The sequence below is a fragment of the Mustela putorius genome, unplaced genomic scaffold, assembly GCF_011764305.1.
Source record: "Mustela putorius furo isolate JIRA1106 unplaced genomic scaffold, ASM1176430v1.1 tig00000596_pilon_pilon_pilon, whole genome shotgun sequence".
In the NCBI taxonomy this organism is placed as follows: Eukaryota; Metazoa; Chordata; class Mammalia; order Carnivora; family Mustelidae; genus Mustela; species Mustela putorius.
In genome coordinates this window covers 16,715,553-16,741,685 of record NW_025421428.1, presented here as the reverse complement: position 1 = coordinate 16,741,685, position 26,133 = coordinate 16,715,553, and the positions used below count along the sequence as shown (strand labels likewise).

The 26,133-nt window shown below is 45.4% G+C and overlaps 1 protein-coding gene across 9 annotated transcripts in view; it reads right to left on the bottom strand.

The window, feature by feature from the left end:
- The window catches only part of CACNA1B (calcium voltage-gated channel subunit alpha1 B), a 185,349-nt gene that overhangs the window by 65,877 nt on the left and 93,339 nt on the right, over positions 1 to 26,133 (bottom strand). For 5 of the 9 annotated variants that reach the window (XM_045082839.1, XM_045082844.1, XM_045082842.1 and 2 more), the window contains exons 19-20: positions 24,665 to 25,444; positions 23,099 to 23,316 (exon numbers count right to left, since the gene is read on the bottom strand). In XM_045082839.1, coding sequence (XP_044938774.1) covers positions 23,099 to 23,316; positions 24,665 to 25,444 — 998 coding nt within the window. Of the gene's footprint in view, positions 1 to 23,098; positions 23,317 to 24,664; positions 25,448 to 26,133 lie in introns of all 9 variants that reach the window. The other 4 variants (XR_006607487.1, XM_045082838.1, XM_045082843.1 and 1 more) reach the window with 1 other exon arrangement.

The following is a 26,133-nucleotide window of genomic DNA, read 5'->3' as shown; positions in this document are numbered from 1 at the left end:
TCATACGGGTCATGTTCTTTAACCCCCAGTGCAATTAAGTTAGAAATTAAGGCAATAATCAGGAATAAAAAGATCAATTAAGATTTAAATTTTATAATTGGAAATTGAAAAACAGACTTTAACGAGTTCATTGGTCAAAAATTATGTATTTATAGGCAGTATAACTGTGTCTACATAGAAAACAAAGTAATCTACAGAGAAATTATTTAGGCTAACAAGAAATTTTGCTTGGCAACTTGGCAAGTTACTTGGAAACTTTTGCTTGGCAACTGTGGATTTTGCAAGCCACATAGTTGCCAAGCAAACAAAGCCAACATACTTAAAAATACAATGTTTTAAATAATATAATTTAAAAAACAGAATAAGCAAAAATCAAAGACAAAAAAAGGAATTTTAGGGCAGTGAAACTACTCTGAAAGATACTATAAAGGTAGCTATATGTCCTCATATATTTGTCCAAACCCTTAGAACATAAAACACCAAGACTGAACTCCAATATCAACTATGAACTCCGGGTGTAGGCTCATTGACTGTAACAAATGCACCACTTTTAGTGGGGGGGGGGGTTGCTGATAGGAAGGGAAATTGTACATGTGCAAGGGCAGTGAATATACAGCAAATCTACACTTTCTGCTGAATTTTACTGTGAACCCAAAACAAAAAGATAAACTGCTTCATATAAGGGAAAAGAGATATAAATACAAAATCAAAGAAGTAAGATAAAAATCCTATAATCTTGGGCACCTCAGCGGCTCAGTGGGTCAAGCCTTTGGCTCAGGTCATGATCTCAGGGTCCTGGGATCAAGTCCTGCATTGGGCTCTCTGCTCAGCAGGGCACCTGCTTCCTCCTCTCTCTGCCTCTCTGCCTACTTGTGATCTCTCTGTGTCAAATAAATAAATAAAATATTTTTTTAATCCTATAATCTTACATTTGAATGACAAATGGCAAAAGAATACATGATATATTCTCTTTAAAAAAGAAAAAAGTACAACATCCATTCATGGAAAAAAGAAACCTCAACAAAGTAGGTTTTAGAAGGAACATACCTCAACATAATAAAGGCCTTCTATGAAAAACCCAAATCTAACATCATATGCAATGGTGAAAAGCTGAGAGCTGTTCCCCTAAGATGCAGAACAAGACAGGATATCCACTCTCACCACTGTTATTCAACATAGTATACGGTAGGTTCTAGCCACAGCAATCAGACAAGAAAAGGAAATAAAAGGCATCCAAATTGCTAAGGAAGAAACCAAATTTTCACTATCTGCAGATGACATAATACCCTAAAGAGAAAACACCAAAGACTCGACCAAAAAACTGTAAGTGACAAAAACAGGAAATGAACTGATAAATGAACTCAGTAACGTTGCAGGATACAAAATCCATATACAGAAATCTGTTCTACTTCTATACACTAATAATGAAATATCAGAAAGAAAGATTTAGAAACTAATCTCACAATTGCACCAAAAATAATAAAATAAACTTAACCAAAGAGGGGGAAGACCTATACTCCAAAAACTACAAAACGTTGATGAAAGGAATCAAAGATGACACAAATAAATGGAGAGACATTCCAGGCTCATGTGATTAGAAAAACAAATATTGTTAAAATGTCCATATTACCCAAAGCAATCTACAGATTTAATGCAAACCTCATCAAAATACAAATAGCATTTTTCACAGAATTAGAACAAATAATCCTAAAATCTGTATAGAACTGAAAAATTCCTGAATAGACAAAACAATCTTGAAAAAGAAGGACAAAACTGGAGGTATTACAATCCCAAATTTCAAGATATACTATAAAGCTGTAGTAATCAAAACAGTATGGTACCGGCACAAAAATAGATTAAAAGAACAAAACAGAAAACCAAAAATAAACCCATGTTTACAGGGTTAATTAATCTATGACAAAGGAGGCAAGATTATGCAACGGAAAAAGTCTTTTCAATAAATGGTGTTTGGTGTGGGGGGGTGTCGCCTAGGTGGCTCAGTCGGTGAAGCATCTGCCTTCAGCGCAGGCCATGATCTCAGGGTCCTGGGATCGAGCCCCATGTCAGGCTCCCTGCTTCTCCTTCTCCCTCTACTCCTCCCCCTACTCGCTCTCTCTCCTGCTCTCTCTCAAAAAATATAAATAAAATCTCTTTTTTAAAATGGTATTGGCAAAATCAGACAGCTACATGCAAAAGAATGAAACTGGACCATTGTCTTACACCATGCACAAAAATAAACTCAAAGTGGATTAAAGACGGGGCACCTGGGTGGCTCAGTGGGTTAAAGCCTCTGCCTTCAGCTCAGGTCATGATCCCAGGGTCCTGGGATCGAGCCCCGCATTGGGCTCTCTGCTCGGCGGGGAGCCTGCTTCCCTTCCTCTCTGTCTCTCTCTCTGCCTGCCTCTCTGCCTATTTGTGATCTCTGTCTATCAAATAAATGAATAAAATCTTTAAAAAAATGGATTAAAGACATAAGTATGAGGTCTGAAACCATAAGAACCCTGGAAGAGAGAACAGAGAGTAATTTCTCTGCCATCAGCAGTAGCAACATTTCTCTAAATATGTCTCCTAAGGCAAGGGAAACAAAGGCAATATTAAACCATGGGGACTACACCACAATAAAAAGCTTCTGAACAGCAAAGGAAACATTCAACCACAAAAAAGAACAACCTACTGAATGGGAGAAGGTATTTGCAAAGGACATATCAGATAAAGGGTCAATATCCAAAATCCATAAGGAATTTACACAAGTCAAAACCAAGAAACCCCAAATAATCAATTAAAAATATGCGGAAAGCATGAACGTTTCCCAAAGACGACATCAAGATGAGAAGATGCTCAACGTCCCTCATCATCAGGGAAATGGAAATTAAAACCACAAGGAGATACACCTCGCTCCTGTCAGAATGGCTGCAACCAGCAGTGCACAGCAAGCGCTGGCCAGGGTTCAGAGAGAAAGGGACACTTGCACACCAGCACTAGCGCCTGAAAGCAAACTGGCGCAGCCACTGTGGAAAGAGGATGGAAGTTAATCAAGAAGATGGGGCGCCTGGGGGGTTCAGTGGTTAAAACCTCTGCCTTCAGCTCAGGTCATGATTCCAGGGTCCTAGCATCGAGCCCCGCATCGGGCTCTCTGCTCCATGGGGAGCCTGCCTCTCTGCCTACTTGTGATCTCTGTCTGTCCAATAAATAAAATCTTAAAAAAAAAAAAGTTAAAAATAGAATTACCACATAGTCCAGCCTCTGCACTACCGGGGATTTACGGAAGAACGCAAAAACACTATCCGAGAAGGTACACGCAGGGGTGTTGGGCTCAGTCCGTTAAGCGCCCAACTCTCCATTTTGACTCGGGTCGTGATCTCAGGGTGGGGAGATGGAGCCCTGTGTCGGGCTCCACACTCCGCAGGGCATCTGCTGGGGTGCTCTACGTCCCTCTGCCCCTCACCACCACATGTGCACGCACTCTCTCTCTCTCAAATACAAAATCAGCAGACCTCTAGAAAAAGAGACAATCACCTGTCTTTACTGCGGCACTGTTTACAACACCGACCTAGGGAAGCAGCCCAAGCGCCCGCCAGTGCATGAGCGAAGAAAGACATGACACACGCCCACGCACGATGGGACAGTACTCAGCCGCAGCGCGATGAGACCCTGCCACTTGAACACCAGAGACAGATCTAGAGAGCATGACAGCAAGTGAATAAGTCAGAGGAGAACAAATACCACGTGATTTCATGCATATGTGGAACTGAATAAACGAACCAGACAAAAGACAAAAAGACACAGACTCTTCACTATAAAGAAAAACTGGTGGTTCCGCAGGGGAGATGGGGCCGGAGATGGCGAGACAGGTGAGGGGATTAAGCGGACGCTTGTCTCGATGAGCCCCGAGGAACGCACAGCACTGTGGAGTCACCGTATTGCACACCTGAAGCTAACACAACACTGTACACCAACTATGCTGGCATTTAAATAAATAGTTATTTAAATTTAAAATGAAAAAACAGTTCTGAAAAAGTTGGAAGCAATAAAACCCAGTAGCAACAACCACACTGCTAAACAAGCCTCATTTCCCAACAAAGGGGCCGCCGCGTCTCAGATCAGGCTCTACAGAAGCCCCAAGACAAGGAGCCGTGGGAGGGTGACCAACTACTCCCAGAATAACAGGAAGGAAGTGAGGAAAACAGAGCAGGAAAGAGAAAACAGCCAAGCAAGAGTGTGGTGGCAGGTAAAACCCTGTAATAGCAGGGTCAGGCTGTTCCCACAAGGGCTCTGGGGTCTGAGCTAAGCCTCAAAGTTGTCCCAACCTGAAGCCACAGGCTGGGCTCTCCTGCCTTTACACCACCCCTTCACTGGCTCTGGTCGCCTGGGCGATGTATGCCCACTTCCTGTCCTCTCCCTCCGGTGGTCCGCGCAGTCCTCCAGGAGGAGCTGAAGGCGAGGCTACTGAAGTCAGAGGACAGAAAGGAGTTGGAACAGCCAGTGTCCCATACACAGGTCTTCTTGGAGAGATGGCTGACTCCACGTCTGGGGCAGAAAAGGTACACGATAGCCCTGGAACACAGTGCTCTCGATGAAAACCAGAAAGCCATCAAAGACAACATAGGCATGTGAGGTCCAAAAAGGCCAACTATAACGGGCCCCCAGTGGCCAAAGATGGGACAATCTGAGCACCAAAAGTAACAGTGAGTTCCAAGAACTAAAGCACATCAAACACATTAAAATAAAAAAAACTCATACTAATAATTCTCATAAATGTCTAATTGGCCATATTTAGAGTTTCTGGGCACTGGTTCACTATTATAGTGAACGGGGGCGCCTGGCGGCTCAGCTGGTTAAGCAGTGACTCTCCAACTCAACGCGGGTCTCGACCTCAGGGTCGTGAGTTTAAGCCCCGCTCTGGGCTCCACACTCAGCACGGAGTCCGCTCGTCCCTGTTCCTCTGCTCTTCCCCGCCCCACCCCGCCATCTCAAATAAGTAAAATCTTTTCTAAAATAGAAATAAACAAATAATGCCCATACGTAAAGGCACAGAAGTAAGCATGTATCTTGCTTACTACAAATACCAACTCCATTTCCAGCAGCTGATGAGGTAAGTTCTTCCTTACAGAAAAGGTAAAAATAATAAGTGCACAAAGAACGACAGAGTCATGAATTCACCGTTGTGTGACACAAACCTCAGTGTCTACGGAAACCTTTAGGGGAAGCCTGGTAGAGAACTTCAGGGTGGATGGGTCAGGACCAACCGCTGTCATGCAGCAAAAAGGAAAACGTGACACTAGACACGACGTGTCCCATGTAAGGGTAGCAGGAAGCCCACCCTGCCTGCAAAGCTTCCCGGAAGAGTTTCGTTGGATTCCAATCAAGTCTCTAGATCCATAGTTTACAAACAAGGGCAATTCTGCCTCCCAGGGACATCTGGTCACTTCTGGAGACATGTTTCAGTTGTCCCAGGGTTAGGGTGCTGCCAGCATCTGGAGAGGAAAGGCCAGAGATGTTGCTGAAGAGCCTTAAAACCACAGGCCTGCCGCCGCCAACAAAACAAGCTCAGAAGCTTGGCCTTAGACTGAATTTCCAGTTACCAGGAGACACCGAGGACAGAGGACGGTATCAAATGACACTGTGAGGAAATGCAGAACGGAGGGAAGTCCTACAGGACAAACGACGGCCTCCTCAACAAAAAATGGCATAAAACAAGAGGGACGAAGGTGTTACAGAGTGAAAGAGACACAGATCAAGCAACAGCAGAGGAGTAAACCTTGTTTTGATCCTGATCCTAACAAATCAATGGTAAAAAGTTATTTTTTATTTTTTTTTAATTTTTATTTATTTGACAGAGAGAGATCACAAGTAGGCAGAGAGGCAGGCAGAGAGAGAGGAAGGGAAGCAGGCTCCCTGCTGAGCAGAGAGCCCGATGCGGGACTCGATCCCAGGACCCTGAGATCATGACCTGAGCCGAAGGCAGCGGCTTAACACACTGAGCCACCCAGGCGCCCCAGAAGTTATTTTTTAGATAATTGGTAAAATTTAAACTTCGGATCGACATTAAGTAATATTGTGAAATTATTGTCAGTATTGCTAGGTCTAAGAATGCTCTGTGGTTGTACATCCTTAATTGTTCAAGATGCTTACAGGCACAGTTAGACCTAAAATCATATACAAAATCATAAACATATACAAATCATATACAAAAAGCACAGGGAGGGGTGCCTGGGGGGCTCAGTGGGTTAAGCCGCTGCCTTCGGCTCAGGTCAGATCTCAGGGTCCTGGGATCAAGCCCCGCATCGGGCTCTCTGCTCAGCAGGGAGCCTGCTTCCCCCTCTCTCTGCCTGTCTTTCTGCTTACTTGTGATCTCTGTCTGTCAAATAAATAAATAAAATCTTTTAAAAAAAAAAAAGCACAGGAAAAAAATGAGAAGGTTCAAAGCGAAGATTAACAAAATGTGGATAATTGCTTAAGGATGGGTGACAGAATATGTGGATTCATTATACTTGTGTCTCTACTTTCAATGCTCTGATTTTCCACCGTAAAAAAGTTCTCCTTTAAGCAGCCTGGAGAGAAGCAGGGCCCCACAGAAGAGCAATTCAGACAGACGGATGCCTTCTCCACAAGAACGGCAGGTGGGAAAAGACAGAGGAATGGTGGCACCGTGGACAGAAAATCACTAACAAACTAGAATTCCACACAAAACAAAACCACTTTGGGGGCACCTGGGTGGCTCAGTGGGTTAAGCCTCTGCCTTCGGCTCAGGTCATGATCTCAGGGTCCTGGGATGGAGTGTCGCATCGGGCTCTCTGCTCAGCGGGGAGCCGGCTTCCCCGTCCCCCTCTGCCTGCCTCTCTACCTACTTGTAATCTCTCTCTCTCTGTCAAATAAGTAAATAATCTTTAGAAAACCTACTTTTTACTGACAATGGTTAAAATAAAGATTTTTCAAGCAAACCGAGAATTTACCACCATCAAACCTCACTAAAAGAGGGACACCTGGGTGGCTCAGTTGGTTAAGCCACTGCCTTCAGCTCAGGTCATGATCCTGGTGTCCTGGGATCAAGTCCCACATGGGGCTCCTTGCCCAGCAGGGAGCCTGCTTCTCTCTCTCTCTCTGTCTCTCCTGCTGCTTATGTGCTCTCCCTCTCTCTTTCTCTCTAACAAATAAATCAATAAAATCTTAAAAAAAAAAAAACTCACTAAAAGAAATAAATCCAAAAGTGTTCTTCAAACACAAGGGGAGGAAAAGTCAAATGGATGATCTAAAATACAAGAATTGATGAAATATTAGAAAATAAAATGATATCGATGGCAAAAAAAAAATTAGGAAACTTCTGCCATGCGGAAATTCAAAACAACACTTATAAATAAGTCATGGGTCATGAGAAATCATAATGAAATCTGGAAAAAGATTTAGAAGTATGAAAACTATGGTGTTTCAAAACTCATAAGACACAACTAAAACCCTTCTTAAGGCAAAGGTTAAAAGCGTGAACACACCAGCAAAGTAGAGGAGCTTACATGCCAGGAGCTGTGCGTCCCACTAGTAATTGGGAGAAAGAATACTATGACGTAGATAGAGAAGTGGAAGAAAAAATAATAAATAAAAACAGAAAACAAAGATACATTGGAGAAGATCAAGAAAGCCAAAAATTGAGTCTATTTAACTAGACAAAGATGTAGGAGAAAAAGAGGTTACCAAGGGAAGGGAAAAGGGAAGGAAATTAGAAATGTCACAGTGATCACAACTACAAATCCAGGAGAAACTAACAAGATAAGAGGGTGTCCCACAGATGATGGCGGTCACTGATACTCACACAGCCAGCAAGGAAAGCCAGTAAAATCACCCACAGTCCAACCCTACAGCACCCGGAAAATGAGTATCGGCCTGAACTTACATGTCAGTGAGAAAGTGAACACTGAAGCCTGCACAAGCAGGCATCGAGCAGGGATTGCGTGGAGGAGGGAGAGGACAGCAGGATCTAGGTGGCAGTGGGACACAGTGTTTGTCCTCAGAAGAGGGGGCCCCACCCTAAGCAGAAGGGTACTGAGATCGGAGCCCTGCCACCGCCAAGCACACGGGCCTGACACCAGCAACCTCGGGAAGACACTGCTTCTGAACGCAAAAGACACACTTGGAAGGGAGCAGCCCACATCAGCCCCTTTGTGATGAAGGGAAAGAGAAACAAGCTAGGGCTGGCCATCGCCCCCAGCAAGGTGCCACTGAACACAGAGGCTGCAGTTCACTGGGCTGACAGAAGAGGGTGCTTTCGAACCAGAGAGCAGGGAAGGCACCGGAGCCCCTGCCTCTTCCCCACACAATCACATGTAATCACTGGTCTCCGGAAATTGAACACGCTTCTTCATCATCAGAAAATGGAACCCGACGGCCCCACAAAGCTTCTAGCAAAAGAAAACAGAAAGTAAGGATGAAATGTTTCAGCTAATAAAAAATGCTCCACAAAAAAAAAAACACCACAAGGCAGAGGAAAAGCGAACTACAACACAACTTTCCAACACGGATCAAATACAATTAGACCAGCAATTTCTAATGAGAAAAACCACCACAAATAAGGTTAAAAGCTTGAAATAAGAATATATGGAAAACCAGGAGAAGAGAGATGAGAGCTGACCAAACTCAGGAGAGAAACTGAAAAAGAAATCATCTGAGAAATGAAGTAAAAGAGAAAGACAAGACTACCTCAGAAACCACAAGGAGTCCAACGGAAAACAGACATGACTGAAATCATCGCAAGATGAAAAGAAGACAGGGAGAAATGAGCCACGATTTTTGATAAAAGTGCCAAAGACATTCTATGAAAAAAAAAAAAAAAAGGGATAACCTTTACAACAAGCGGCAACAGAACAAATGCATACCCGTGTGGGGAGGAGGAAGGGAATAAAAAAATCCTCTACCCTCACCTCATACCATATATAAAAATTAACTCAAGACTTGAGCTCTTGGAAAGATGCATCCCACTAAGCACAACAAAAACCCCTAGGCACCATATAAAGCCAACCTAAGATTCTGAAAGGTGGAAAGGTGGAGAGAAGCCAGATCAGTTAGGGACCTTGGGGCCTGAGGAACAACACGGCAGAAAGTTTTTCTTCTCTGGGTTTTCTTCTATGCCTCATCTAAGTTTGGTGCAGGAGAAGCCAGCAACCCAGAAATCTCAGCAGACACAGATTTTTAAAAGCTCCCCAAAAAGCCAGCTCTCCCTAACAATAGGACCAGGAAAGATGCAGCTATAAAGACAGGAAACTTATGGACAATAAGTTTATGGACAATAAACACTCTACTATAGTCAAACACCCCAGAAAAAACTGTAGCTCCATCTTGGCTCATATGAGCAGAGGCCAAATCGGAAGTGCAGACTTCTATCCTCACTAGCCTGTAGACCTTCCAGGGTAGAATCAGAGAGACAAGTAGGGAGCAGAGACTTTCATCCTGACCCTGCAAGAACAAGACCCCCCGCAATCCATGTGAGATCAATGAAGATCACATGGGCAGCCTGAACTGCAATTTCTACCCAAAAATAATGAGGCATCCCTCCCTTTTACTTGCCAGAGTGAATCATAGTAGACAGCCATGGATTTAACCACCACCCAGGGGTAATGAGCTCTACCTGCACTGTGTCAGCACAGGTTATGCGGGGAGCACTGCTAAGGCACTCCCACCTCTCTCAGGGTGGTATCAGTGGAGGCCCAGCAAGAGCAAGGAGCCTGCTTCCACCGGGTGTGGGTGTCAGTGAGAGTTGAATGAGAAACCTGTGCTTTCACTTCCGTCGGTCGGTAATGAAGAGCTCACCCACCCTGCCCCTGCTGGAGGGGAATCACGGTAGGCCAGCTAAAACAGAAGACTTAAGTAAAACTCAGAGGTTCATAATATATATTTTTAAGATTTATTAATTTATTATTTGACAGAGAGAGAGAATTCACAAGTAGGCAGAGAGAAAAGGGGGAGACAGGCTCCCTGCCGAGCAGAGAGCCCGATAGAGGACTCAATCACAGGACCCTGAGACCATGGCCTGAGCCCAAGGCAGAGGCTTAACTCACTGAGCCACCCAGGTGCCCCGGTTTATAATATAATATTAAGATATCTAGGGTTCAATTAAAAATCACTTGTCACCAAGAACCAGGAAAATGCTAATTTGAATGAGAAAAGACAATCAATAGACACCAAGACAATACAGATGTTAGAATTATTTGAAAATAATTTCAAAGCACCATCATAAAAATACTTCAGCAGACAATTAAAAACATACTGGAAACAAATGAAAAAAAAATTTCAGCAAAGAAATAGAAAATCGTTAGCAAAAAAATAGGAGAGAGAAAGAATTAAATATAAATTTTAGAACTGAAAAAATACAATAACAAATGAAAAAACTCAATAAATGGGCTCAGCAGCAGAATGGAAGGCACAGAGGAAAGAATCATTGAGCTGGAAAACAGAACAATAGAAATCACCCAATCAGAACAACAGAGAGATAATAGACTGAAAAAAGTGAACAGAGCTTCAGGGACCTCTGGGACTAAGACAAAAGATCTACCATTCATGCTAACAGAGTCCTGGAAAGAAAAGAGAAAGAGGGAGGAGCTGAAGATGTATTCAAAGACAGAACGAATGAAAAAATTTCCAAATTTGGCAGAAAGACACAAACCTACAAATTCAAGAAGCTGAGCAAATCCCAACCACAATAAACCTAAAGAAACCCATGCCAAAATACATCATAATCAAACTTCTGAAATATAAAGACAAAGAAAAAAATCTTGAAAGCAGCGAGAGAGAAACAACAGCTTACCTATCGGAAGAAAACAATTCGAATGACAGTGGATTTCTCATCAGAAACCATGGAGGTCAGAAGGAAGAGGCACACGTTTTTTCAAGTGCTGAAAAAAAAAGAACTGTCAACCCAGAATTTATACCCAGTGTAGACACCCTTCAGGAATGAAGGGAAAATCCAGACACTCTCAGATGAAGGGAAACGTGAAGAACTTGTCAGCTGCAGACCTGCCCTGAAGGAAATAATAAGAAAGACCCTCTAAACAGAAAGTAAATTATGAAAGAAGAAATACTGGAATATCAGGAAAGAAGAAAGAACAACAGAAGAAGTAAAAGTATGGGTAAATACAACACATTCTCCTTCTCCTCTCGAGTTTCCTACACTATGCTGGACACTTGTAGCACAAACTAAAACATACACTGAGGTGGTTCTAAATGTATGTGGAGGAAATAATCATGACACCCATACACAGGAAGGAAAAAGAGGTAAACCTACTATATTTCACCTAAACTGGTAAAATAACAAACCCAGTAGACTGGGATACGTTATATATGTAATGTGATACCTTGAGCAACTATTCAAAAAACAATACAAAGAGACAGACTCAAAAGTACTGCAGATAAATCAAAATGAAACTCTAAAATACATAATAAGTAACCCATGGGAGGGCAAAAAAGAAAAAAAAAAGAAAGAAACGAGCAAAATAAAAAACAAAGAATAAACAAAAATTAAACAGCAGACTTGTCATAACACATACAATTACATCAAATATAAATCGTCTGAATACGCCAAATAGAAAACAGACCTGAAAAGGTCAGTTAAAAACACTACCCATTGGGCGCCTGGGTGGCTCAGTGGGTTAAGCCGCTGCCTTCGGCTCAGGTCATGATCTCAGGGTCCTGGGATCGAGTCCCGCATCGGGCTCTCTGCTCAGCAGGGAACCTGCTTCCTCCTCTCTCTCTCTCTCTGCCTGCCTCTCTGCCTACTTGTGACCTCTGTCTGTCAAATAAATAAATAAAATCTTTAAAAAAAAACAAACAAACAAAACACTACCCATTCATGCACTGTCTGTAAGAAACTAACTTAAAATATAACCATATAGCTAGTTTGAACATAGAAAGGTGAAAAAGATATGCCATGCAAATATTAATCAAAACAAAGTAGGAGTAGATATATTCATGTCAGATAAAGTAGACATCAGAGCAAAGAAAATCATCAGGTACAGAAAGGCACGTCACACGATGATGAAAGAGCCGACCTCTCAAGAGGACGGCAATTCTACGTGTGCACGTGCTCAACAGCAGTGATGCAAGTATGCGACGCAAAGCCTACAGAACTGAGACAGACACAACAAAGCCACATTTCTGGTTGATGACTTGAGCACCCCTTCCCAGCCACTGACAGGTCTAGACAGAAAACTGGCAGGTGCTGGTATGAAACAGATAACAACCTTGTCACTATTGAGGACTGTTTTTTTTAATTCCAAAAAGATACGTTTCATTGGCAAAGTCTACCAAACGTCAGAAGGACAATTAGCACCAGGTCCACACACTCACCTCTAAACACAGAAGAAACACTTTCCAATTCAAATTATGAATTCAGTACCATTGTGATACCAAACCCAAAGACAGCACAAAAAAATAAAAAGGAAAGAAAGAAAAGTACTAATATCTCTCATGAATACAGAGGCAAAACTCCTTAACCAGACATTAACAAACACGATTCAGCAGTTTACACAAATGTATACTCTATACAGTATATACAAATGTGCATACAATATACACAAATGGCTGTGTACAGCGGCCAGCAGAGCTTAACCCAGGGATGCAAGGCTGACCTGGCATCTGAAGACCAACCAGTGCAAACTACTGTATCACCAAAGAACAACCACAGGGTCCCATCGACTGATGCAGAAAACCGTCTGACAAAATGTAGCACTGATTTAATGCCAACACTCTCAAGAAAAAGGAACAGAGGGGAAGTTCCTCAACTTGATAAAGAACATCTACCAACACCCCACACCCCAAAAAACCCAAGACTAAAAACGAGAGCTAACATCATACTTCACACGTCGAAAGACTGCCTGTTCCCTCCTCCCACAAGAGGAGACTAAGAGAAGGACATCAGTTGTCCCCCTGCTGTTCACACAGTTCTGGAAGCTGACAGTGCAACGAGGGGGGGAAAGGAAAAAAGACACACACATCAGAACGTGAAAAATAAACTGTCCCCTAGCAGATGACTCGATTCTTTATGCAGAAAACCCCAAGGAATCTGTAAGCACCTGGAGGGAAGGCAAACCAAAGTTACATAATTTCTTTAAAATCTGATGAAAATGAAGACATCAAATGTCAGAATTACAGCATATGATTACATTATTAATCAGAGGAAAATTCATAACCTTCAGTAATCACGTATCAAAAATTAAAGAATAAAATAAGTAAACTAAGTGTCTAACTCAGGAAGCTAACAAATGAACAACAAAGTAAAACAAAAAGGTAAGAGGGAAATAATAAAGACAAAATTGGGAAGTCACAGGTTAAAAATCAAAATCACAGTAGAACTATCAATAAAATAAAATGTTGGTTCTCTTCATGAAAACCTACAGAATATATAAATCACTAATCTAATCAAGAAAAAAAGGAGGAAACATAAAATACACAGGATAAAAAATGATTAAGGGGGTAAAACAGAGGAAATTTTTTTAAAAACTTACACCTCTTCTTTGTCTAACTATACATACATAAATTGGAAAACCTAGATTGAATGACCAGGAAATTGTATCTGCCAAACAGATCTCAGGAGACAAGAGATAAGAAGTTTAAACAGACAATATCCAGACAGAAAAGAAAAATTATCAAAGAATTATCCTTCCCAAAGAAACCGGACCTAGATGATTTCACAAGAGAATTCTACCAAATCTTTAGAGACCAAGCAATCCTAATGCTACTTCACTATCCCAGAAAAGAAAACGAAGGAAACATTCTAATGCTTTCTGGGACTCCGCAAGAGGCACAGCATACAGAGAACACCTTGGGTAAACCAGCCCTGTCGAGGGCCCTCAGTCTGCTGACACGCGCACTTCAGAACATGCATCCCGCACTGCAATGTTGCTGGGGTTCTTCTGGCTGACATTTACGTAGGAAAAATGTATACTTCCCCCAAACCCAATATAACATTTTTTAAGGATTGATTTATTCATGTGAGAGAGAGAGAAGAGCACAGGAGGAGAGGCAGAGAGAAAGGAAGCAGACCCCTGCCGAGTGTGGAGCCGGACCCAGGGCCCCACCCCAGGACTCGGGGATGGTGTCCTGAGCAGAAATCAGGACTCCGCTGCTTGATCCACTGAGCTACTCAGGCACCCTGCAATATAACATCTGTAACCCAAAGAACATGGGAAAAACTCTCAGCCAAGATTCCGAGTTCAGCTGGTTGACGATTAGAATTATGCGTGGATGTTTCTGAAAAGCGCAGAAGCTGCTATGAAGGTGTGCACAGCAACTGCCCGTGAACAACTAGTTTAGCTGTGGTGATCAGGGAAAATGCGGTGGGCATTCTGTGTCCTAACGGGACAGTTTTTACTTTACACTATTTACCTGTCCTTGAGCTGTATTCGTTAAGATTTATTTATTTATTTTGAGAGAGAGAGAAAGCACAAGCAGAGGGAGAGGCAGAGGGAGAGAATCTCCAGCAGATTTCACGCTGACCATACAGCCCAACATGGGGCTTGATCTCACGACCCCGAGATCATGACCTGAGCCGAAATCAAGAGTCAGACACTTAACCGAATGAGCCACTCAGGCAGCACAGTTCTGTTTTCAAAAATTAATTGGGGATTTTGAGTACAACCAACTTTAATACATTAAAATTTTTATAGTACATTATAATTTTCCCATTTAAAATAATAGGAAATGGCAACATAACAACATTCAATATTCAGTAGTGGATTAATGAAATTAAATATCAGCATTCATATCTAAACCATATGATACTTGAACATAGGATAAGAAAGCTAAGAACACTTCTCACTTTAAAATATGCAATTAGGAAGGTATGTGCTATGGTGAGTGCTGTGAAGTGTGTAAACCTGGCGATTCATAGACCTGTACCGCTGGGACTAATAATACATTATATGTTAATTTAAAAATTTGAAAAATTTTTTAAAAATAATAAAAATAAATAAATAAATAAAATGCGTGATTATATGATTGATGAATCACTGCCCTCTATACCTGTAAACCAATAATACATTATATGTTCATTAATTGAATTTAGATTTTAAAAATAATAAATAAAACAAAATGTGCAATATAATGATATAAAAAATACATGTTTGGTCACTCAGATGACCACAATATATTTCTCAGACATTTGGCCTTCATCCATAGTTCTTGAGAACGCTTCAGAGCCCGAAAGGTGACACAGGTATCCTGAAGGATGACTTCGGGACTCCACCCAAGGGTGGGAGCAGGTTGGCCAGAGAAGGAGCCACGTGGCTAGAGGGTTGAGACACTCAGCCGCAACCTCGACTTCCAGGGAGGGAATAGAGGCTGGAGGAGGAACCAGCCAATGGCCAATGACTTAGTAAATCAGGACCGCAACAAAGCCTCCATAAAAACCCAAAGACTGGGTTCAGGGAGCCTCGGGGCTGGTGAGCAGGTGGAGACTGGGAAGAGTGGCGTGCCAACAGAGGGCAGGGAAGCTCCAGACCCACTTCCCAGCCCACACCCCACGTATCTCTTCACCTCGTTCTTGATTCTTACCATGCATCACAGCCTTTAACAAACTGGCAAACATGAGCAACCCAAAGAACTTAAAGAGGAGTCGGAAGCCCAATCTGTAACTGATAGGTCAGAAGCAGAGGTGACAGCCTGGGGTGCCCGAAGTGGAGTGTTGGGGGAAGTCTTCTAGGACTTCTAGGGAAGTCTTCTGAACCCTTAAGCTGTGGAACCCGATGCTTTCTACTGGTCAGCAGTATCAGAAGTGAGTTGAATCTGGGACACCCTACTGGTGTCTGAGAATTGCTTGGTACTGGGTGAAGGGGTGGGGGGCAGGGAAGGTGCCCATGTTGAAATTCGGTCTGGAATTTGGGTCAACCCAAAAATCCTACATAAAATAATAACAGACTGTAACATCACTGTAAAAAATATGCTAACTGGGGCAGCTAGCTAGCTCAGTCAGTAGAACATGTGACTCTTCATCTTGGAGATATGAGTTCGAGCCCCACATTGGATGTAAAGATTACTTAAAAACAAAAATCTTTAAAAAAAATATTAACAGGGGCACCTGGGTGGCTCAGTGGTTAAGCCTCTGCTTTCCGCTCAGGTCATGGTCTCGGGGTCCTGGGATCAAGCCCCACATCGGGCTCTTGCTCAGCAGGGAGCCTGCTTCCCTCTCTCTCTCTCTGCCTGCCTCTCTGTCTACTTCTGATCTCTGTCTGTCAAATAGATAAATAAAATCTTTAAAAAAAATGTTAACAAAGTAGGATTTATTCTAAGATCTCAAAGACAGTTCAATAGCAAAAAGTTCATTACTATAAATCCCCATATTTAAGAGGGAAAATATATGATGTCTAGGGTGCTGAAAAGGCCTTTAATAAAATTTAACATCTACTCCAGACAAACACTTATTGAAATAGGAATTAATGGGTACTGCACCTTGATTTTACTTAAACAGACATACACACACACACACACACCCCTCTCAAGCCTAAAACCAGAATCTAATTTCATACAGGCAGAAACAAGGTAAGGATACCCACTAACTCCACTGTTACTGTTACCTGATAGCATATTAGCCAGTGCAATCATGCAAAAAAAAACTTTAAAATTAAAAAAAAAAAAAAGGCCTCTGTTGGGTCAGTGGGTTAAGCCTCTGCCTTCGGCTCAGGTCATGATCTCAGGGTCCTAGGATCAAGCCCCACATCGGGCTCTCTGCTCAGCAGGAAACCTGTTCCTCCTCTCTCTCTGCCTGCCTCTCTGCCTACTTGTGATCTCTCTCTGTCAAATAAATAAATAAAATCTTAAAAAAAAAAAAAGCAAAGGATCTTGAGAAGTTCGAGACTGGAAAGGAATAGTTAGCACTGTATTTGTATTTGTAGAAATTAAATAACACACTTGAAAATACACTTGGGAAAAAAAAATCAAAGAGTCGATGCTAAAACTAATACCCAATTTGAGGGTTCAGAAAAGAAATAGGGTACAAAATTGCCATAAAAAAGTCAATAGCCTAGATTTCTGCCCCTAGCAGAAGCCATGACAGAAACCAAATTAACCCTTACACCAGTAATAATCAGAAACAGGAGACATTAAAAGAATGAAAGGACAAGCCACAAACAGGCGGAAATTATTTGCAAACCACTTATCTGATAAAACACTGGTATCCAAAACATAGAAAGGAATCTTAAAACTCAACAGTTAGAAAATAAACAACCCAATTAAAAAGTGGGCAAAAATGTCTGTTCTCATACTACAATGGAATTAAACTAGAAATCATAAGATAAAGATAACTGGAAAATCCCGAAATATGTAGAAATTAAATAACACACTAAGTAATACATGGGTCAAAGAGGAATCTCAAGAGAAATGTAAAAATATTTTTAACTATGAAAATGAAAGTTAGCAGTTTGCTGGATGCAGCAAAAGCAGTGCTTACAAGGAAATGTATAGCACTGAAAGCATACATCTGAAAAGAAAGACTTAAAATCAGTAATCTAAGCTCCCACTGTAGGAAACAAATGAACAAACAAAACATTATAAGTAAGCAAAAGAAAAGACATTAATAAGAATTAGAGCAGAGGGGCACTTGAGTGGCTCAGCTGGTTAAGCGTCTGACTCTTGATTTCGGCCCAGGTCATGATCTCAGGGTCAGGAGATGGAGCTACAGGTCGTGCAAGCTGGGTGTAAAGCCTGCTTAAGATTGTCTCCCTCCTGGGGCGCCTGGGTGGTTCAGTGGGTTAAAGCCTCTACCTTCAGCTCAGGTCATGATCCCGGGATGCTGGGATCGAGCCCCGCATCAGTCTCTCTCCTCAGCGGGGAGCCTGCTTACCCCCCCTCTCCGCCTGCCTCTCTGCCTGCGTGTGATCTCTGTCTGTCAAATAAATAAATGCTAAAAAAAAAAAAAAAAGAGAGATTCTCTCCCTCCCTCTCCCCCACCGCCATCCTTCTCTCTCGCAAAAACTAAATAATTTTTTTTTAAAAATCAAAAAAAAAGAGCATAAATCACTGAAATTGAAAACATAAAATAAAGAAAGAATATCAACAAAACCAATGCAACTGTTTCTTTGAAAAGATCATTAAATTTAGATTAAAATCGGTTAGGCTAACTAAGGAAAAAGAGGGAAAACACAAATTACTAATAGAAGAAATGAAAGGGGGGACATCAATATTGATCTCACGAACATGAAAAGGATAATAAAAGAACACTATGAACACCTCTATGCCCACAAATTCGATAAGCTACATGAAATGGGCCAAGTCCTTGGAAGGACAAATATGCCAAAACTCACACGAGAAGAACTAGACAATGTAAATAGAGTTCTATCTATTAAAGAGATTAATTCATAACTTAACTACCTTCCGAAACAGAAAGCATTGGGCCCGGATGGGTTCACTGAGAATTCTACCCAACTTTAAGGAAAAGATGATCCCAGTTGTCAACAATCTCTTTCAAAGGACAGAAGCAAAGGGAGTACTTCCTAACTCATTTTATGAGGTCAGCATTACCCTAGTAACAAAACCAGACAAGGCATTACAAGAAAAGAAAAGTATACACCAATATCTTTCATGAACATATGCAAAAATTCTTAACAAAATACTAGCAAATCAAATCCCAGAAAGTATAAAAAGAATTCTATACTATAACCAAGTGAGATCTGTCCGAGGTATTCAAGGCTCTTCCAACATTTGAAAATCATTGAATGATCATATCAACAGACTAAAAAAGAAAAGTCACTTGATCCTATCAATAGATGCAAAAAGCATTTGACAAAATCTAACACCCATCAATCACAAAAACTCTCAGAAAACTAGGAATAGAGGGTAACTTTCTCAACTTGGTAAATAAAGTCTATCTTTAAAAAACCGACAGCTCACCTCCTGCTTAATGATGAGAAATTTGAAGTTTCCCACTAAGATCAGGTCTACAAGGCAAGGATGTCACCTCTCACCACTCCTTTCAACATCATGTTGGATGTCCTTGCTAAAGTAATAAGGCAAGAAAAGGAAATAAAACATATACAGATTGGGAAGGAAGACATAAAACTGTCTTTTTTTCACAGATAATGTGATATCTATATAGAAAATCCAAAAGAATCAACAAAAAAACTCCTGGCACTAAATGTGATTTTAACAGGGTGCCTGGGTGGCTCAGTGGGTTAAGCCTCTGCCTTTGGCTCAGGTCTTGATCAGGTCCTGGGATCGAGCCCCACGTTGGGCTCTCTGCTCAGCAGGGAGTCTGCTTCCCACCCCCTGCTGCTTTCTCTGCCTGCCTCTCTGTCTGCTTGTGATCTCTGTCAAATATATAAATAAAATCTTTTTTTTAAAAGTGATTTTAGCAAGACTGCAAGATACAAGGTTAATACACAAAAGTCAATTGCCTTCCTATTTATCAACAATGAATAAATGCAATTTGGAATTAAAAGCATGGTATCATTTATATTAGCTCCCCCCAAAATGAAATTCTTAGGTATAAATCTAACAAAATATGTACAAGACCTACATACGGAAAACTGAAACTTTCGAATGAAATCACAGAACTAAGTAAAGACAGAAATGTCCCTTGTTTGTGATCAGGAAGAGTCAATACTGCCAAGGTGCCAGTTCTTCCCAACTTGCCCTGTAGTTTCAATGCAATCCCACTCAAAATCTCATCAAGTTATTTTATGGATATCAGCAAAACTATTCTAAAGTTTATACGGGGAAGCAACAGACCCAGAACAGCCAACATTTCAACATAGAAGGAGAAGAACAAAGAGGACCAATAGCACCCAACTTTAAGACTCCCTCCAAAGTTACAGTGGTCAAGACAGTGCCATCTCGGTGACAGAACTGACACAGGACAACAGAACGGAGTCGAGAGCTCAGAAATAGACTCTGGAAGCAGAGCCACCTGATCGTCAAGATAAAGAAGCACAGGTAATCAGTGGGACAAAGGCCATCTCTTCAACAGCTGGAGCTACAACCCGGGATGTCCGTATGTGGGAGTGAACGCAGACACAGACATTATACCCTTCACAAAAGTTAGGTCAAAATGGCTCATAGGACTAAATGTGAAATGCAGAACCGTGAAACCCCTAGGGGATGACATTGGAGAAAACCTAGATGACCTTGTTTATGATAACCTTTTAGATACACCACCAAGCACGTAAGCCACGAAAGACATAATGGATCAGCTGGACTGAAGTTAATAAATTCTGCTCTGTGAGAGACAACGTCAAGAGAACAATTAGATGAGCCACAAACGGGAGGGGAAAAGCTGCAAAAAACACAGCTGATAAGAAAAAAAGCGTTATCTAAAATTTACAAAGAACTCTAAAAAATAGAAAACAAGAAAACAACCTAATTTTAAAAACATGCCAAAGATCTTAACCAAAAAGATAATGCAGATTGCAAATAAGTATATAAAAGCAATGTACCACATCACCCATCATTAGGGAAATGCAGATTAAAACAATTTGGTGCCACTACACACTTAGAGAATGGCCAAAATCTGGAACACTGACCATACCAAATGCTGGCAAGGATGTGGAGTAATGGGAGCGCTTGTACGTTACTAGTGGTAAAATGCAGAATGGCACGGACAGTTCAGTGGTTTCTCACAAAACTGAACACACTCTTGCCGTATGATTGAGCCACTTACTCTCCTTGGTATTCACCCAAAGAAGCTGAAATCAAGTTCACACAAAATCTTGCACACAGATGTTTTTAACAGCTTTATACACAATTGCCAAAATTTAGAAGCGACCAAGATGTTCTTCAGTAGATGAATGGGTAAACTGTGGAACACCCAGACAATGGAAATATTACTCAATGCCAAAAAGAAAGGAGCTTTCAAGACATGAAAAGACATGGAAGAACCTTAAATACATATTGGTAAGTGCAAGAATCCAGTCTAAAAAGGCTACGTACTATATGATTCTAAATATACTGCATTCTGAATAAGGCAAAACCATGGTCAGTAAAGACATCAAGTGGTTGTTAAAGTTGGGGAGGGGGAGGGATGAAGAGGCAGAGCACAGAGAATTATTAGGGCAGGGCAAATACTCTGTGTCATATTACAGTGACGGCGAAATGTCACTGTACCTTTGTCTAAACCCATGGAAGGGGCAACCCCAAGAGTGAGCCCGAAGGTAAAGCACAGACATCCGGTGATTACGATGTGTCCGTGGAGGTTCATCCCTGGTAACAGATGCAGCATCTGCCGGGGAATGTGGATAATGGGGGAGGCTATGTTTGTGTGGGGGCGCAGAGTCATTGTTTTGAACCTTCCTCTTTGTTTTGTTTTGAACCTTAAACTACTCTTCAAAAAATTAAGTCTCAAATTTTCTTTCAAATAAGAAAATTAAAAAGTCAGCAAAAGGTATGAACAGTTATCTCACCAAATAAGACATACAGATGGCAAATACACAAATGAAAAGATGCTCAACATCACGTGTCATTAAGGAACTGCAAACAGAACAAGGAAGTACCTTACATACTTATCAGAATGGCAAAAACACAAAACACTGACAGCACGGGATGCTGGAGAGGACCTGGAGGAACAGTTCTCACTCACTGCTGGCGGGAATGCCAGACGGTACAGCCACTTGCTTAGACTACCAGCTCTTTACAAAACTAAACACAACCTTACCTTACAATCCAACAGTCATGCTCTTAGCTGTTTGCCCATTTAAATGAGCTGAAAGCGTATGTCCATACAAAATCCTGAACATAGATGCTTATAACAGCTTTATGCATAATTACCAAAATTTGGAAGCAACCAAGATGTCCTTCAGCAGGTGCATGGATCAACTGTGGAATGGCCAGACAATGGATTACTCTTCACCGCTAGAGAGAAATGGGCTAGCAAGCCATGAGAACACATGGCGGAACCCTCCATGCACATTGTAAGCACAAGAACCCAATCTGAAAAGGCTGTACACTGTATGATTCCAACTACATGACATTCTGGAAAAGGCAGAACTACAGAAGCGGTAAAAAGATCAGTGGTTGCCAGGAGTTGGGGAGGAGGGGCTGCACCTGACTCATGGACAAAAGCCAGGTGGGAACCCTGGACTCATCCTCAAGCTTAAGCCAGAGAGAAGCAGACCAAGAGTCTGGGAACATAGACACACTAGTATCTCTGAGAGCTGAAACCAGAGAGTGGGCTAGGGAAAGTTCTCTCCCAAGGAAGCGAAGGGCAGGGGGAAGCCAAAGCAGCCAGAGCGGGCTGCTCCAGCTACTCCTGGCATGGTACACTGGTTCCCAGGCCCCAGAAGAGAGCATCTGCCCAAGAGGTGAGGGGTGTGTGCACGTGCCTGAGTGTGTGTGGACACATCTGCAAACATGGGCCGGCATTGCATGGCACCTGGTCTTCTCAAGACTAAACTTAATCACACCTTGCATGTGAGCTCAGCTTCCACGGCCTGGCCCTCTCCAACTACCCCCAGGATGCTCGATCTTTGTGCTCACAAGCCATCTGTGCACCTGCTACACACAGTGTGAGGGGACTGTATCTGACCCCTCCAGGTCTCTCTGTCCCTACTAGACAGAGTGACCTGCAGACACAAAGAGCCTCTTGCCCTCAGTGCCTGCACATGGCTGGGCAGGGAGCAGCTGCTCAATCAGGAGTGTGGGAGGGAGGAGGGGGAAGAAGAGCTCAGGCCAAGGCCTGTGGGGACCTCAGAGCAGGAGTCACAAAGCACATAAGTCACGGGAAGACCACTGGCTAGTTGTCAGCCCCCATCAGGTTTGGGGCCAAGGTGCGTAGCAGCTTTCACATAACTAGGAAGAGTCATGACCATCCTAGGGTCTGTCTTCCTGATGAGACTTATAAGTCCCACAGGACTTCCTGCTGGTCCCACTCCCTCCTGCTGTCCCCCAGCACTAACACTTGACTGGTGCTTAGCTGGTCACGTAAGTGACATGAAATAGTAATAGCGCTCCTCGGGGCCACTGGAAAACAAAGACAGCAAGGCACGGACGCCGAGCACAGAGGACCTTCTCTCCAGCTGGTGAGACAGTTCACACAGGCAGGCTCCATCCCCAAGCAGCTGTCATGGAGGGGACTGGCGGAGAGCCAACAGGGCCTGCACAAGGTGGGCCCTGCCCCACTCAGATGGGAGATACTCACTGGGAACAGCCGTGGTCTCCCCAGGAGGGCCGGTCAGTGTCACCGGGATGTGCACAGTGGCACTCAAGTCCGAGGGTTGACTGCCCATCCGTGTGACATTCCGCTGATTATCTGCATCCTCTGGCTGTTCCTCTACCTTCTGCAGACAAGTGCTGGGCAAGGCGTGCACAGGGCCCACACCCACTGGTCCACTGGCCTCCAGGTCACAGTGTGGCTCCCTGCAACCAAGAATGCATGTCAGAGTCCGATGCAGCCCCCAACTGCTACTCAGTGTGCAAAACCCAGCTCCATGTGCCCCCGTGCCGACCAAGTAAAGCCCTGACTGCTTCCTCTGCTACTCTGGCATTTCCTCTGGTTTTTATCACTTTGTACGTTTCTATGTTTTTAGGGCTGATTCTCCTTTCCGTCGCTGGCACAAGACTAGGCACGGCTGGCATCACAGTGTGTATAGAAAGGGAACTGTCTGCAGCATGAAGAAGCCGGTAGGAGGGTTTCCCTCAGCTACTCCACCAAGAGCCTAGGACACCACCAGACCAAGAGGCCCAGCACAGGGCTCTGCACAGAGACGGTGCCCAGACTGGGCTGACCCCGGATGGTCACCTCCAGCTGCAGGAGTTCTTGCAGACTACTGGCCTTAGCCCGGGTGGCTCCTGTTACCCCAGCTTGCTTCAGAGGCAGATCCTGGCCCAGCCAGAAGCAGGCTGGACAAGGCTGCTGTGGAAGGGAAGGAGGCCCTCTGTGTCATGGCCACCCAGCCTGGCCCTATTCCCTTCTACCATTTGGCCTAGTGGCCTCCTTAGGCCTCCCTCGGGCTCTCCCCACGTTTTTTTTTTCCCCGGGGCTACTATGCTCTTCCCACGCCAACATGTCCCAAACTAGTCCCAACAACTTTCCCCATGCCCTCTCTCGCGCCTGGGCGCCTTGGACTAATAGCTGACACTCGCTGAGCATACCCTGCCTGCCCCCCCCCCACCAGTTTTAAGCATTCTACACGACACCCCATCAAGGCAGGATTGTCACCACCACAAGCGATGGAGACAGAGGGCAGGGGGACCAGGTGCAACAGGGGCCACTAGGCAGCTCTGCACCCCCAACCCTGTGGACCCTGACCCCGGCCCCCTCCCCGGCCAGCGGCTGGGTCCACCATCCGTAGCTCTGCAGCCCCAGCCCGGCCCCCTCCCCGGCCAGCCGCTGGGTCCACCATCCGTAGCTCTGCAGCCCCAGCCTGGCCTCCTCCCCGGCCAGCGGCTGGGTCCACCATCCGTAGCTCTGCAGCCCCAGCCTGGCCTCCTCCCCGGCCAGCGGCTGGGTCCACCATCCGTAGCTCTGCAGCCCCAGCCCGGCCCCCTCCCCGGCCAGCGGCTGGGTCCACCATCCGTAGCTCTGCAGCCCCAGCCCGGCCTCCTCCCCGGCCAGCGGCTGGGTCCACCATCCGTAGCTCTGCAGCCCCAGCCCGGCCCCCTCCCCGGCCAGCGGCTGGGTCCACCATCCGTAGCTCTGCAGCCCCAGCCTGGCCTCCTCCCCGGCCAGCGGCTGGGTCCACCATGGGCACGCGCGCTTCCTCACTTGGGCTGGTGGTTCCGCAGCTCCTTCTCCTTGTCTCGCTCCTCGCCTTCGCCCTCCTTCTCCGCCGCCTCCTTCTCCGCGTCCTCCTGCGAGGGCAGCGCCTTGTGCCGGGCCCGGTGCCTCCGCGCCGGCTCCTCCCCGCTCCCCGCCTCTCGGGGTCCGGCCCGGGGGCCGCCGCGGTGGCGCGCTCGCCGCTCGCCCTTGGCCCCGCCGCCGTCCTTGCCCTGGTCGGGCGCGTGCCGGTGCGCGCGGTGGCGCCGGGGCTCGCGCTCGGCCGCCTCCTCCGGGGAGCCCCGCCGGTGGTGGCGCCGGCCGCCCTCGGGGCCCGGGCCGCGGCCGCGCTCGCTCCGAGCCTCCTTGCTGCGGCTGCGGTGCGGCCGTGGCCGCTCCTCCCGGGCCCCGGGCTCCCCGCCGTCGGCCTTCGGGACGTCCGCCCGCTCCTGCTCCACCGCCGCCGCCGGGGCCGAGGCCGCCACCTTGTCGCGGTGCCGGTGGTGCCTGCGCGGCGGCGGGTCGGCGCCCTCCGCGGCCTCCGCGCCCTCGGGCCGGGCCTTGCCCCCGGCTGGGACCCGCGGCCCGTCGCGGCCCAGCTCCACCACGAGCGGCCGGTCCAGGTGCGTCTTCATGTCGGGCCGCAGGTGGCGCGTGGTGGCGTAGCGCAGCCGCTCCTCGGGGTCCATCTCGCTGTACAGCGCCTCGCAGCTGGCCCTCAGGTTCTGCAGCCGCAGCTGACTGGCCCGCTGCTCCCACACCGAGCGCGCCTTGGCCGAGTTCTGCGGCCTGCTGCGGGGAGACCGGCGGTGAGGGCCGCGCCCGCCCACGCTCTGCCTCGCCCGGGAAGCCACGGATGGACGCAGTGATGGAGGGATGGCGGGGGGCAGGGCGGGGGGGGGGGCAGGAGCCCTGGAGACCCCCGGCAACCGGTGCAGAACAAGTAAGGGACACCCAGGGGGCCCAGAATTTGGCCTTGCCCCCACCCCATCATGACCCCACCGACTGTGAGAGCACCAGCCTGCGGGTGGGCAGTGGGGGGCTCAAGGCCACCCTGGAGCAGCTGTACAGGGGCCCTTGGCCAAGGGATGCAGGGCAGTGGGAATGACAGGCACCAGCAGGAGGTGGCAGACAGGCTTCCAGGGCAGGTGGGCTGCTGGCTAGGAAGGCCAACAGGGAGAGGAGAGGGGGAAGAGTCCAAATGGGGCAGGACTGAGGAAGAGGCAGGAGGCAGGGAGCCCCCTGCAGCCACCCTGGGGCGTGGCCTTGCTTCAGCATAGAGCAGAGCTGCCCGGGAAGGGGCTTCTCCACCTCCATTTCTGGAAAAACAGCCACTGGCCAGGAGACGGGGGTGTCTGTGAGAGGCCCTGAGAAGAGGCACGTGCCCAGGATCGGGGTAGACATAGCCCAGGGAGCAAGGGGCCGGGGGCAGTGGCCCCCTCTCAGGGCCAAAGGATAAGCTGGGACTGCTCCCTAAA